The sequence below is a fragment of the Cannabis sativa genome, chromosome 1 (genome assembly GCF_029168945.1).
Source record: "Cannabis sativa cultivar Pink pepper isolate KNU-18-1 chromosome 1, ASM2916894v1, whole genome shotgun sequence".
NCBI classification, from domain to species: domain Eukaryota; kingdom Viridiplantae; phylum Streptophyta; class Magnoliopsida; order Rosales; family Cannabaceae; genus Cannabis; species Cannabis sativa.
Window position 1 is genome coordinate 51188903 of NC_083601.1, and position 16570 is coordinate 51205472.

At 28.1% G+C, this 16570-nt stretch overlaps 2 protein-coding genes across 3 annotated transcripts; one reads left to right on the forward strand and one right to left on the reverse strand.

Annotated features, from left to right (window-relative positions):
- Window positions 1–1530: 1530 nt before the first annotated feature.
- On the forward strand, window positions 1531–3767 carry LOC115706127 (myb family transcription factor IPN2). Of its 2 annotated transcripts, none has more exons than XM_030633663.2 (6): window positions 1531–2195; window positions 2292–2368; window positions 2510–2576; window positions 2697–2763; window positions 2847–2889; window positions 2984–3767. In XM_030633663.2, exons 1-6 carry the CDS (start codon window positions 2012–2014, stop codon window positions 3707–3709), a joined length of 1164 nt encoding a protein of 387 aa, XP_030489523.2. In that variant the 5' UTR covers window positions 1531–2011; the 3' UTR covers window positions 3710–3767. The 2 variants fall into 2 exon arrangements, with proteins under 2 accessions (XP_030489523.2, XP_030486693.2); XM_030630833.2 differs by having other exon boundaries at window positions 1908–2195; window positions 2510–2567.
- A 7350-nt stretch (window positions 3768–11117) lies between these two features.
- On the reverse strand, window positions 11118–14925 carry LOC115716516 (uncharacterized). Its single transcript, XM_061108514.1, has 3 exons — window positions 14394–14925; window positions 13963–14313; window positions 11118–12085 (listed from the first exon to the last, which is right to left on the reverse strand). Exons 1-3 carry the CDS (start codon window positions 14772–14774, stop codon window positions 11555–11557), a joined length of 1263 nt encoding a protein of 420 aa, XP_060964497.1. The 5' UTR covers window positions 14775–14925; the 3' UTR covers window positions 11118–11554.
- Window positions 14926–16570: the final 1645 nt, after the last annotated feature.

Sequence of the window (16570 nt, forward strand, 5' to 3'; positions counted from 1 at the left end):
TTTGATTTTTGAGTGTTTTTGATATTTTTGTTAGTTATTTCGTACCTACTTTTTTTTAAATGAAATTGCAGGATCGACTGTGTTGTACAGAAGAAAAGAAATAACACAGAATAAGAGAGGGAGATCGAGATATTTACCAAATCAAATCTTTGTGACTGGAAACATTCGAATATAACTGGATGTTTTCACCAATGTTTATAGTGGAGAATCAAGCTTTCTTTAAGGCGAGCTAGACGAAGATGTAACCCTTAATTAGGGTGAACTCCGAGATCAGATCAATCAATGTGTCGATTTCCTCTGTTTGTATTTATTCTTTAGTCTTCCCATTGATTTTGATATTTGGTGTGTGTTTGTGATCTATGTACTTAGATCTAGGGTAGATCAGAGGAGTTCGAGTTAGAACTTGGTTTGCTAGGGTTTAGATTTTCCTAGATCTAAGTTTGGGTGTTTGATTCCGATTCTGAGGGTTTTCTCGAGAGTTCTATGTTTTGTGTATATGTAACCTAAAACACAGTGTCATTTTATTTTGGTGTTTTGTTGTTTGTTTCTCTTGGGTGAGGATAAAATGTCAAAATTAACATTGGATATTGTGAGTTATTAGTATAGGTAGAAAGATAATTTTCCCTACAACATATTGAAGCATCTGAATTAATTATAAATAAAAATATACGTGCCAATGCAACACAATATAAATATATATTTATATTGTCCTATATATATTTTCCTAGATAGCAAACCTTTAATTATAGAAATAATTTGTTTGTCACCTATATATAAATATAAATATTAATACATATAAATCATTTGAACCTTTTTGTTGGTAATGATGTGTGTGTCTTTGTTTTCTAAAACATGATGGTTGATTGGTTAGGATTCATAATAATTACACTAAAAAGAGAGTCGTACTACGAAACTAACGAGGGATCAAAATATATACAACATATATTTTTATAATGGATCTTGTTAGCATAAACAATAAATAACATAAATTATATATATAATATTTGTAATGACTATTTAGGAGTATACATAGCATATGCATATGTGAGTATTATTATAATTGGACTGGTCTAACACTTTTTATATAGGTAGCGTCTTATAATTAGTTAGCGATATTGCTTAAAAATTATATTTTTTAAATTATATGAGACCCAACACTCTTAATTATACTAACAACAGTACGAGATTAAAAAAATGCTAAGCAGCTATCTTTTAATAATCTTCTATGCATATTTATTTGTGGTTCAAAAAAAGAAGATAAAGTATTACCCATCATCATTGCTTAAGGGAGGGTCTCACTCATATCCTTGTGTAATGCCAAAAGCTTCACATGCTAGAAGAATAAAACTACTGTTTCTATAAAGATATATGTCCTCTTCTTTTCCTTATAGCAAAATATATATACACTACTCTAACCGTATAATATATACTCTTTATATATACAACCTTATAAGATCCTCTCTCTCATAATGTATAGATACATGTGTATATATATATATTATATTAAGAGAGAGAGAGTATCTTTATGCAAAGGAAGGGTCTGCATACACATTAGAATAGGGTATAATTCTTTATAAATTTTCTTTTTTTTTTTAAATAAAATAAAATTAAAGAAATATAATTGTCTTTATTGTGTAATGAGGAGAGGTTAAAAATAGAGAAATGCTAAAGAGCACCAGTATTGTCTAACATCCTTTTATGTGTCAATATCGTTATTGATCTAATTAAGTATCGATTTCCATATAGTTTAATATAATAGCTTTTAGGATATATGGGCCATATGGCTAGCGAATCACAACACAATATATCTAGAAAGTGTTAGGCACCACTGGTACCTAATTCTATTATTCTATCCCCGAAAGGAGCTAAAGCTGATTACACCGCTATAGGTGTTCTCTCTTAAAAAACGCACCCTATTCTTTCCTATTTGCATATCGCATTTGTTCTTGAATCTGTTGGTACGTATTCCTCTCTCCCCAAAGAGAAGAAAGAGAGAGAGAATAATATTATTATGTTCCAACAACACAAGAAGCCATCAACTATGAATGCCCATGCTCATAGCCATGAAAGACCTATGTGTGTTCAAGGTGACTCTGGTCTTGTCCTAACAACAGACCCCAAGCCTCGTCTCCGTTGGACTGTTGAGCTTCATGAACGCTTCGTCGATGCCGTTACTCAGCTTGGAGGACCAGATAGTACTATTACTATTACTTATATATTAACTTATTCATTTCCATTTTCACTAATTAATTATATTTACATATAACAATATTTTTAATTAATATTTTCAGAGGCAACACCAAAGACGATCATGAGAGTTATGGGTGTTAAGGGTCTTACTCTTTACCATCTCAAGAGCCACCTTCAGGTTTCAATTATATAATTTATCTTTATATATATATTTATAGATATAGTAGTTGCACTAATTATTAAATTATATGCTGTTGTTTTTTTTCCAATTTGTAATTGATTTATTGTGTTGTATTGTTCAACCTGAATATATATATAGAAATTCAGGCTTGGAAAGCAGCCTCACAAGGAATTCAATGATCATTCGATTAAGGATGGTATGAGAGGTGACTCTTCTTTTCTAGGGTTCTTAAAATCAATGAAAATTTATTTGTATATTAATTCTCTACTAATTAACTAATTAATTTCATAATATTAAATATAATCTTCTTCTTTCTTTTACACAGCTTCAGCTCTTGAACTTCAGAGAAATACCGCATCTTCTTCTGCCATGATAAGCCGCAGTATGAATGAGTACGTGTGTAAAAATTTTATTAATTTCCTTTAATTGATTATTTATTTTTATTTTTTTAAATTGGTTGATATATATATAACAGGATGCAAATGGAGGTGCAAAGAAGACTTCATGAACAATTGGAGGTAATAATTTAATAGACCTTTTATTTTGATTTTTTTATATCAGTTTTCGCTAAAATGAAAATCGAGATGTATTGTATTTTTTTTTTTTGGTTAGGTCCAGAAACATCTCCAATTGAGAATTGAGGCTCAAGGAAAGTACATGCAAAGCATATTGGAAAAAGCTTGTCAAACTCTAGCTGGTGAAAATATGGCATCTGGAAGCTACAAGGGTAGTATTGTAAATCAAAGTGTTCACCCTAATCACCACCATTCTCATCATCATAATCATAATCATGAGATGGGATCAACCATGAAAGATTTCACTTCTCCTCTTGGCTTTCCATCATTTCAAGACCTAAATATCTATGGAGGTGGTGATCATCACCAACTTGATCTTCAACACAACATGGAAAGATCATCATCCATGGATGGTTTCTTACCTAACAACAACAACAACACTAATAATAGTAGTCCTAATGATACTCTTTGTTTGGGAAAGAAAAGGACTACTACTAGTCCTTATAGCGGGAGTGGAAAGAGTCCTTTAATTTGGTCCGACGATCTTCGTCTCCAGGACTTGGGAACGGCCGCGTCTTGTCTTGGTGAAGATCAGATTCAGATGGCGCTGAACTCGTCGACGGAGAGAGGAGGAAGCGAGATTGATTCATTGTCTGATATTTATGAGACAAAGCCAGTAATCTCAGGTGATCATATGGGGCCGGAGAAGAAGTTTGAAGGTGGAACAAATAGTAATAAACTCGAAAGGCCTTCACCAAGAAGAGCTCCTCTCAGTGATAGGATGAGTCCTATGATTCAAGGAAGAAATTCACCTTATGGTTGAATTGATCGAACACTTCAATTAATTACCAAACCTTGAATGAATTATCATGGTTTACATATACGTAAGTTCATCAACATTTATATATTTATATATATATATATATATATATATAAATATTTAGCATGCATATGCTCGATGAGGTCTTAATGATTAGGGTTTTGACCATATCAAAGTTTAATATTAGCATAATTATTATATATATTCACAAAATGTAGGGTTTCTGAGTGTATGATAAATGCCATATATGCATGTGTGGCAAACCCCATCAAATTTATTACATTTTCAAGTTTAAAACATGAACATTTTATTAATTTTAATGTCAATATTTATTTCTAATATTGATATTGGTATATATGTTTAGCCATCACAATAAAAATCTAGTTACCTCTGAGTATGGAACACTATTAGTAGTACACTCATATTTTGAAGATCTTTAATTTATATATATATATATATATATATATTTATAGATACATATTATAGTTTTTTAATAATGAGAAGCTTTGGGTCCTCTGATCTTATATATATAAATATTTAAACCTATTGTTTAAATATTGGATTAACGTTATTCTATATAACCCTTTGATATTTTTTGTTATGAGTAGGAAATGATTGCAACATCATTATATGAAGAAAAGTTATTAATGCAAATATAAACTAATAATATATAGCTAATTGTTATTATCTTATACGAGAGTTTCAAATATTCATATAAATAAATAGTGTACGTAGTGAAAAAATAAAAACAATGATGAGAGAAACTTTAAATCCCAATTTCCTGTGGAGATATTATTTATTATTATTATTATTATTTACTTTTATGTTGTCAAAGTGTGAAGCCTACCTAAGAGCTCGATTTGGAAAATTTGTCCCCCCCAAGGCATGTTCCAATTTTTCCTTAACATGAATAATTTCTTTATTAATAATAATAATAAAAAAAAGAAGAAAAAATTAAAAGAAAAAGGAAAAAAGATATAAAAGTTCTGTCATGATAAGGGTATATATATATAATATATATACTTTGGTGTATACATTTAGCTCATGTTCAGTACTTTTCCAAGAGTTTGAACACCATTTAGATCTACTACCGAAAAGAATACTAGTAAGCTCAGAGAGAAAAAAAAGGGTGGAAAAGAAAAGGAGAAAAAGAAAAAAGATAGAAAAAGAAAGGATGTGAGGCACAACATGCATATATATTTTTGAGTTTAATTTACCATATGAAATCTAGGTATTTCTTTCTCTTATATTTATTCAGTGGTCAATGTGAGTTGTCTTCCTATATATGGAGGTAATTTTTTACCAATGTAGTTTGCCATTGAAACTGCTGCTTTTATTTAGAGCATTGCTATTAGGTACTAGTGGTGCTTAGACTCTCTTCATCTTTCGATTGATTAAGAATACTTCTTAAAAGTTATTATATTAATTGTATGGGACCCGATTCTTAATTGGACACTTATAAGAAGGTGCTAGACACCACTACTGATACCCCTTTAGCATTTCTCTTTTATTTATAATAAGTTAGTTGGCCTTAAGTAAGATATTGAAGAAATAACCTGTATTGGGATAATTAAAATATATATATATATATATTGATATGCATACATATTATATACAACCCACATTATTAATAAAGCAAAAGATTATATATATGAAGGGCACCAAAGTATTCACATATCTAAAGGTTATAATTAAAGAAAGCAAATAATATTTGTTAATGAATTGTGAATCAGATCATGTTTATTTGAAGTTATTAAAGTGAAACTATATATATAGCTTCATACATGTGAGGTTGTGTGTGTATACATATTATATATAAGTTTTGTTGCATTATATGTAGGAGATTTTGGTGTCTATATATACTAGATTATTATGAGATGGAGAAGCCGACCAAAAGTATCTGTGTATGGCTTTTATTTTATTTTTTTGGTTCTCCCTTCTTTAGTACTTTCGTATAAATATTAATATTCTCGAGTGTGAAATTAAGTATATATATATATAGGACAACAAGTGTGCTATTCAAGTTTTAGTTTTACTTTGTTTTATTTTCCCTTTTGGGTATACTTGGAGTGTCAGAAGAGGATTAACCTTTTCATCAAAGATATATATTTACATATATAAATATATTTATAACAATACTATTGGTTTTATCTTTTAAGGTGAAAATTCTAGTAAGGGCCTTCCAATCATTAAACATAGCAAATCACTTTACAAGAAGATTACTATATATCTATCTTATGGTCTCTATAGCTAATTATATTGATTATTAATACACTGCCACATATAAAATATATAACAGTTATATATCATACAATTAAGTTACAATTCCAAAACTCAGATATTTATATATATATATTTGTATATGTAGTGATGAACTTTTAGACTACATTTGAAAATTACAAGCCGGTACACCAACCACTTTAATTATAATAACTGAAACTGACTGAGAGAGTGATCAACTGTAAGAATAGTAAACAAATAATTAATATTAAGACTGCTTATATATATATATTATGTATATTTTATTAAAGTAACTGATTTTGGAATAGAATGTAGTTTTTTTTGGATGAAAAAGGATGGTGTGGTGCCACGTACCTTTATTGGTTGCAGAGAAAATATATATAGTCACTGCAAGTTGGCAAGAAAGAAAGAAAAGGTAATAAAGCCTAAAGAGAAGGAAGAATACAACGCACTCCCACGCCTTCACATATCGAGGAAGCTTCTATCTTTATGTCCCCAAAGCTAATTAAACCCCATCTATAATATATATCTACTCATTCCTCTTTCATTAAAAGCTCATAATCATGATATACTATACAAACAATGCATGGAAAATATATATAATTAAATCCATATAGTTACTTGTTGAGAAATGCTGAAAGGTATCGGTGGTGTGTGTTTAGTAGTTTCCTATGTGTTATTATTGTTGTTGGTCCAATTTATAAGTATCGGGTCTCATATAATTTAATGTAATATAACTTTTAAAGAGTATCGCTAACCAATCACAAAGTGACATGTCTAGAGGTGTTGAACACCGCTCATGCTCAATAATAATGCTCTTATTTGTTCTCTCTTTCACTTTACATGCAATTGAGACTATTTTTATTACATTGAATCATGTATATCATATGATCACATGATCACAAATGGGTTTATGTTCTAATTAAAAATTTAATTATTAGCAATAAAATTATATCTATATGCATTCAAAGGAGAGAGAGGCACTTCCTTCGATGCAATTCCAAATCATTTGTAGTACTAGACTAGTACTCCTTCATTACTTCTACCTTCAACTTTGGATTCTGTGTTTTACTTTTCTTATATTCATTTGAAATAACAAACTTTATATTTAAGAGAGACTACCACTCACATGTAAAAGAATTCTTAGCAAATCTCTTAATTAATAATAAAGTTTATAACTCTAGAAGCTTCTTTTGGTCCCTACTCTTTATTTATCTTTCTCCATCTATTCTTGATAAAACATTTATAGGAGCATAGTATATAGAACTATTACAATGTTTGATTTGTTGTAATAAGAATTGTAATGGAATTAAATTATCCATTAACAATGTTTGCTTTTTTAAAAAAAATCTATTACATTGTAATCATAATTACATTATATAAGGGAATTCTTATTACATTAGAAAAACTATGTAATGAGGATTACATTGCAAAAAACTAAATAAAGTAAAATTAAAATGACTCTAATACCTTTTTTTTTTATATAAATATAAAAATTAAAGTAAGAGATAATTTTGTCAATTTTATCATTTATTCCAATATTCATTTCAATAACAAATCAAACATCTTAATCAATTCTACTGCTATTACCATTACCATTACTATTACATTCAAACCAAACATCACCTAAATAGTGTTATGATATGTGTGGTGCACAAATGCACTAAACAAGAATCCAAGACTAAACATATGAACAACAATTGTTAATAATGATTTATGCAGCCAATAATAACAAATTAATTAGCAAAACAAAAATATAAAACTATAAAATCAACATAGAATGTTACTGTTATAGTTCTTAAGCCTTTATAAAACATCATGCTTTTTATATACTATAGAAATTAATTTTGTTTAGTCAAATGTATTGTTTAAATTTTTATTTTCATATTTATTTATTCGTTATACATCTATTAATGCACAACGAGTAATGTCATAATATCAGTGACGCAATCATCGTAAATATAATTATGATTGTACATTCAAATAAATCTCAATCCTAAGATAATCAGTGCACAAATTTTATACTTGCTAGTCTATGATATAATAAAGTGTTACATTTTTTTTAAGACATTGACAAAAATAAATAAGATTCATTACTACAAATTATACTATTCACGGTCAACACTACTATTCATAGTGTTGACCGACATGAAATATGTCAGATGGAATGAAAATGTATTACTATTCCTCAAAGAAAAGGGTACACAGTACAAGGATATTTATAGTAAAGAAAAAGCACATTGAGGGACACATGGCACCACGCAAATAATACAAGAAATGAATATTAATTCTTTTATGGTTTAATATCCCCTCTCAAACTCATGGGTTGGGAAGCACCGTGAATTTGGTTCGTAACTCCTGAAAATGAGAGGCAACAAGAGATTTGGTGAGGCAATCAGCAACTTGATCTTCAGAAGGAGTGAATCGAAGTATTAGGAATAAATTATATAATGAATGGGGTGGCTTTATATAATTATGGAATGCAACAATAGTCACTCTTTATTTTAAACTTATAACAAAACAAAAATAATTTGAGAATATAGAAGAGTTCATTGATCTTGTTAAAAAAATGTGCATTATTAAAAAGAAAAAGAAAAAAAAAGAGTGTTATATGTGCTTTCAAAAAATAAAGTAAAATATAAAGAGCATTATGTAATATATTTAAAAATAATAATATTTGAATGACATTCAAATTTAGTGAAAATATTAAACTTAACAAATTAATTTCATTAAAATATGAAATATATATTCTAGTAAAATATATATTAAATAATAATATTATTTTAAATGTTGTGAGGTTTGTCAAATATTATTATTACATAATTTATTAAATATTATTTTTATAAATTTTATGTATATATGTGTTAAAAATATTATTATATAATTAATTCTTCTTAATTACAGTATAGTACTCTTAATTTTCTTAAGAGAAAAACTATAGTAAAATACTATAATGTCCTTAAAAAATTATTAATTTGAGATTAATTTTTTTAATATATAATGTTAAAATGGGTGTAAAAAACAATATTAAGTTTAGCAGGAGCAAAACAATACTATGTCAAATATTGTTCTTTGTTTATTTATTTTGAACAAATTGAGATGTTTAATAGTGAAACGACATTGTAAGACCAAAACGACATATGACAATACCAACGAACCACAACGACTTATAGTAAATGAAAACCGATGATAATCATGGTGAACAACCAATGCTCTGACATATATAGTAGACAATGATATATATTACTCAGAATCTCAGATTTCAGATGTATAATCATGAGGAGGTATTCATTCGAAATCAAACATAGAATTTTTGAGTTGGAAAGGTGATAATAATTATGCTTATATTTATGGTCTTCTTTTAATGATTTGTTGTTTTTGTTCCTATATATATGCAATTCTTTTACAAAACAATGTCTCTGAATTCATTCCATCAACTCTACAGATATGCTTATGATTAAGTATACAGTGGTGAACTGAGTTTTTCATTAAAAAAAAAAAAAGTATACAGTGGTGAAAAATCAGTACTAATTTAGTCAATCCAATTGGTATATATGTACTATATATGTATAATCAAGTAATAATCAACTTGTGTAATGGATTATGGCAAGTTTATTTTTTTTAAATGATATAGTTTTTGGATTTTTTAATTACTGTAATGAAGATTGCCAATTACTAAAGATATTATACAAGCATTTTGGAACCTTAATAGTCTATCTAACTAAGATTACAAGGTAATATATTGACTCCTTATTTTCTATAGAAATTTAGTTTAATTTGTAAATTTTATTGGTATATAATGTGGTGTTTTTCTTAATATTAGAAAGAATTTATTTATGTAGATGATCATAACTGAAAGAAATTCAAAATTTGAATTTTTTTACAAGTTTCACTAGGTTTAGTCTTAAAATTTAGATTTTGAATAAGTGAAGTATCAAAAGTTATATTTTATGCATTTTTTTCAAAAAAAATAAAAAGTTATAATTTTATGCATTATTTGAGTAAAAGGGACTTTGAAACATTCTAAATATGTTAATTACCTAAATGCTTTGACCATAGATGGAGTTCAAACCAAAATCTAAGAGGTTTTGTCTTTAAATATCGATTTGTTTTATATTCGTATGATTTTAATTCTCTTACTACAAAATCATACATTCTCTGTGTTAATATGAAATTTTTAGATATTTATCAATTATATTTTAATAATTAATATATATTTATTTATCTTATATTTTTATTTCATATATTTTATAATATATTATGGAAACTTATAAAAATATTGAAATTTGGGTTAATTTTTACAAAAATACTATCACACGAAAATCTTTCAAAAATGCTGTGTTTTTATAAAACACCAGTAGAATACAAAACAGAACAACTCAAAATAATAGTAGAACAACTAAAAAATACCAGTAGAAGAACAGTAAAAACTTAACACAGTATACTGCAGTATGAAATTTATAAAAAAAAATACAATAATAAAGTAAAAAATACCGTCTAACAGTATTTTTATAAAAAAAATGATAAAAGTTAGTATACCATGTAAATTTCTCATATATTATTCATTAAATACTTACTTTTAGGACATAGACTGTAAAAGATAGTTAGATTGTGCCTAGCTAATTAAGGAAATGGGGGCCGAGAACATTGAAGTCTACAATGAGTCTTAACTCTTGGTGAACCAAATATCGGGAGAATACCAAACTAAAAGAGAAAGAATAGTCGCATATACTGTACAGACAAGAGAGCTGCTAAAATATTTCAAAAGGTACACTATAAGATCAAAATGCATTTCATGGACATGCTAAGAAAATTGGACACGGATTCAAAAATCTTGGATATGTTGTACCTATTGCGCATTACCTCCATTTAGTATCACTTGGGTAACCACAATATACCAATCCATATTTCTTGGATATATCATCAAATTTATTAATTTTTTATTTCTAAAAATATTTTTAATTATAATTTATATAATAATTAAATAATTAAAATTACATAGATTAATCAAAATATGACACGGAATGATAGTTTGCTGGGTTTTGCTCCAAAATGTTTTTCTTTTTTGTGAGGGACAATTTGAGTAATTTTGCTCTAAATATCCCTAAATAGATATGTTAACAAAACAAAAAAAATTTAAAAGAAATGAAGAAGAAGCAAATTTAAACAAATAAACTAATTAAACAACATTTATTATTATATTCCATATCCCCATCCATATGAATATGATTGTCATATTTTCATCACCATAATTAGCTAGTTAAAAACCAAATACCCACCACCATATGAACACTTAGTTTCAAAGAAAATAATAAAATAAAATAAAACAAAGATTAATTACCCAACCAACCCAAATTAAACTAATACACCAAATTAACAAAATATCCCACCCAATAATTAATAATACATGTTTTTTTTTTTCTTAACTAACTAGCCAATTAGTAAACAAAATCTAGAAAACACCATATACGTACCCCTAATTATTAAGTTCTTTCAAGTACGTATCCAAAAAAAAACTCGAGAGTTAATGATCATCTCATCATCCTCATCATATCAATTAGTATTGTGATGATGAAGATGATGATCAATAATTTTTTTTTATTATTGTCAATGTAAGGTTGTTGTGGCTCCTCCATCGACTACATCAGCCGGTGGGAGAAATGAGTCGACGGAGAGTCCTGGGACATTGAAGACGACGTCATCAATGTTCCAAAGCTCTTCCATTCTAGTCCTTGTGTATTGCATGGAGAGTTCTTTGCATCGAAAGATTGTGGCGATGGATCGACCTTGGTGGGCGATGAGAAGACCGTCGACATCCCGGTAATCGGCAATGCTGCTGCCAATGGTGGTTTCCCAATAGACATCTTCTGGTGCTGATGCTAATACGACGTCGTTCTGATCAGGAGATTCAACCCTAGTTAGATGGGAATCTTCTAAATAGACTAAGAGGCCAGTTTTTTGACAGAAGTATCCGTACAAGGCGTGTCTTATAACCTCTGCATGGCCCTCACTTCGTTCCATCACAGCCGCACGATCTGCACACACTTTCAAAACGAAACAGTTGTTCTCCCCTATTTGTTTCTCCCCAAGACATTGTGCGTTAGCAAATAAGCTTGCTGTGCTCTTTGGATCTAGGCCCTGTAAAAACATTATTATACAATTTAGAGGGCTATATAGTAAAAAAATTATTTTTGGATCCTAAATTAAAAAAAATAAATATATGATATTTTTAAGAATTTGTAAAAAGAAATTATGTAATTTTAAAAGGGATAATTACACTACATACTAAAATTTCTAACTTTTTTTACTTTTATATTTTATGGCAGAATTTTTTTCAAAAATACTGTATAAGTTTTATACTATGTATTGTGTTAAGTTTTTAATGTTGTTCTACAGTTGTTTTTTAGTTGTTTTATTTTGTGTTCCACTGTTGTTTTATAAAAATATAATATTTTTGAAAAAAAAATTGTGTGACAGTATTTTTGTAAAAATTAACTCAAATTTTAATATTTTGTTTTGTAACTTTTTCATTTTAAAATAAGAAATTTTTTTAGGTTTCTGGACTAGGTAGGTCCTAAGCACAAACTTAGCTCGTTTATACACAGGATGGGAACCTGCACATATTATTATAGTTGATTGGATCATATAAAATAATGTTGTACGTATGAGTACTTAATTGGACTAACTAATGTTGAGTTTAAATGAAGAAAGTGAACATTCAGAAATAACTTGCAAAAAATCTTGTAGTTGTAGTTATATTAAACCTTTTGTTTTATTTTAGGAATAAATTCCAAGTAATTCGGAAATTAAATCTTGGTAACATAAATCAAGGCTAACAAAATCTACATAAGTAGTGTTCATTTAGGGATGATGATATGCTAATAAACAAATAGGAAATATATTCAAATACGTGTTTAATTTTCTTTTTGTAATAATTTAAAATGAATAGAAAGAAAAAGAGAAAGACAATAAGTAAAGGAGGTGATTAATAATGTAGTATAGATTGCAGATCCGACACACTAAAGTAGAGAAAAAGAAAAAGTGAAAGCGAAGAGATAATAATATGTAGACACACTTTGGGACAGTATGAGTTTATAATCCCAACGTTTAAGAATATATGTCATTTGAAAATCAGAAAAATAAAATAAAGATATAAAAAATAAAAACAAAGAATGTGTGGATACGATATGAACATGTTTCATGTAAATGTAATAATAATGTTTATGATTACGTAAAGATGACGTGAAAAGGTGTAATCATAAACCTGTTCTTTCAACTTGAATTAATTTTCAAAAGAAGGAAAGACTAGTCCCAATAGTACTGTTGGGTAAAGCATGAGACAGTTTCTCCATCATTGTCAGCATTTATTGGGATTGTGATACATGATTTCCGATTTGTTCTTATATCACTATCATCATCATCCTTTGGTAAAGCATTTTTTGAATTATTTTTATTATTTAAAATAGAGAAATGCTAAAGGGCACCAGTGGTGCCTAACACCCTCCTATGTGTCAATATCGCTATTGGTTCAAATAAGTATCGGGTCCCACATAATTTAATATAATAACTTTTAGAGAGTATCGCTAGCTAATCGCAACGCGACATGTTGAGAAGGTGCTAGGCACCACTGGTGCCTAATAGCAATACTCTTTAAAATATCCCACTTTCTTAATTTCTTTCTCATTAATTAATTATTAAAAAGCTAATAAAACCCACAAATAAACAATAACTCCTGACTAACAATGGTTCAGTATAATATGTATCTCCATGAATAACATGCAAAATTATTCCCATGTAGCATTGTTACCAGACACTAGACATTAGTGGTGTTTAACACTTCTAAATATATTATTTTGTGATTGTCTGGTAATATTTTTTAAAAATTATTACATTAGTCGAATTAATAGCGATATTAAAACATACGAAAGTGCTAAAAACCGCACATTTCTCATTAAAAACTATGTTGTACTACTACACCATAAGATATAATTAGCAATAAATAGATAGATGGGTACCTGAATGATGCGGCGAAGGGGACGCTGGGGGCCTTTGGCAGCATGAGCACCAAGCCAAGGTGTGTGTCTCCAAACGGTCTTGCCGTCACTACCGGCGACAACCTTATTTCCACCGACGACCAATTCCAAGGACCACATTCCAGGCATCATTTGCCAAAGAACAAAACAACCATTTTCACCACTCCTAGTCCCTAAACTCTTTACGTTTTTACCAGTCGAAACCTCAGTTTCACAACAAATCATTTTCACACTTCCACTTACGTACATGTTCTTGTTACATGACTTTTGTTGCTTCAAACAACCTGTTGATGCCAAATATTGCTGTATAATATAGTGTGCAATCGAAGTCTCCTGCACCAAATCAATAAATAATTTATTATTATTATTAACAAAAATTATAAATATATAAAAAGAAAATGTTACAAACTTACAAATGGAATGCCTTTAAGATGTAGGAGATGATCAATATTGGGGTCATTGACTTGGGGTATTGGAGCAAGAGGACAACCTAAAACGCCAAGCAACAACCTTAGATCTTGTCTCTTGGCTAAGATATTATTATTGTTATAATAATTATTACAATTATTATTATTATTATTAGCGTAGGAGGATGGGAAACTAGTACTACTATTGCTATTTGGGTTGTTATTATTATAACCCTTTTGAGCTCGAAACCATTCTCTAATAACTTCCCATGAACTCTCCTTCTTGAACCCTTCTTCTTGCATTTCTGGGTCAGGACCTTCCATCAGTGGTGTCAATGGTACTAATTGTGTTCCCCACAATTGCTTTTTTCTTGGTTTGGAGCCCATTAATAATAATTATATATAATTGGATACAGAGAAGAAGATGATGATGATGATGATAATTATGAGTTATGATATCCAAAGGAGAGAATGAAAGTATATGAAGAGAAGTATAAGGCTTAATATTAAGGAATATAAATAAATAAAGGGGTTACAAGTGGGAAGAGACAAAAGAGACAGCTTACCTGTCCCAAATAGCAGATAATAATATTGGTGTATTATTTATTATAATTATTGAATTATATATATATATATATATATATATATATATAGATATGGATGCAGATGCAGTACTAGTAGTAGTACTATACAATACACACTCTCATGTTGGCCTGTCTATTTGCTTTATTCTTCTTCTTTTAGACTCTCTTTCTCATTTAATTTAATAATTTGTTCTCTTTTCAAGTATCCCAAGTATGAGGCCCCATATGTTTTTGACGCCTTTTCTTTTTCAAATTCACACACATATATAAATAAATATATAATATTTCACCTCTTTATTGATCTTATTCTAAATAATTAACTAGTTTTGTTAGAACATTATTGTAACCTCAAGAAAGAAATAATCTCAACAGGGAAAAAAATTATTGAATAAAAAATAACAAATTTTAGATGATAACCTAGCCACCAAACACCATAGTCTTACAACAAAGCAAGCTTATAGATAAAGTATTGAGAAACAATGTTATAGCTAACTAGCATAATGGGAATATATATTTATATATCTGTATAATTACAATTGACATATATTGACATCTCTAATAATACGTAATTATAAGTAAGAATCATCACATTCACATAGCTCGAATGACATTCACAAATAGTATGATTAGGGCATATTAGGAAACTCAAATTTAATGTTAAATTAACACCAAAAAATATATATTTCAATACTAAATTATTTTTCAATTCCAACCACAACACTAAAAATTACACCAAATTTTATATTCTTTATTATTTTATTAATATAATAAGAATATTTTAATACTAAATATATATAATTATTTACTTTTTCTTTTTTAAAGTATTATTTAATTATTAATTTTTTTTTAAAAAAAAAACAGTGTGGTCTACAGTGTTCTACTAAATTTGGTGGGACACTGTAGATAAAGTCATTTATGAGGATAAATTTAGTGTCCCATTGAGTAAATAGTAAAATTACACTATATATTTAGTGTTTTAGTGTCTCATTGGAGATGGCCTTAAGAAAGTAAGCTTTTATAACCAAACTTGCAACGCTTTTTAAGGTCACCATAGCTTATGTAATGAACACTATACAATGAAAATGAAATGATTATTTAAATTTTATTTTCTACATTATAAATTATTTAAAAATTTTAAAAACCAAAAAAAAAAAGAAAAAAAAGAAAGAAAAAAGATATATAAATATAATGTACATCATTATATTAAACAAAATTTTTTATAATTTCTGTGTATTAGAAAAAATACTCTTACCATCTTATGATTAAAACAAAAGTAATACTCGTACTTGAAAATTATAATTATAATATAAATCAAGGTATACTAAAACGTCTAAAGTATTACTTTTTGCACTGAGTTTGCAAATAATTGTTTAATTGTGATTAAATATATTAAATTGGGTAACTAATTTATTGTGTTATAAATTAGTAAGAAAAATAGTACTTACTAAAAGGTTATTCTTTATTAAATAGTATATATATTAATAATTTATTATATATATATATTAGTATGTAAGTATGAATTATATTTCACTAAAACAGAAAAATTATAACTGCCTTATAGAGGCTCAATTACATCTCATCATAGATTGAGCAAATCAA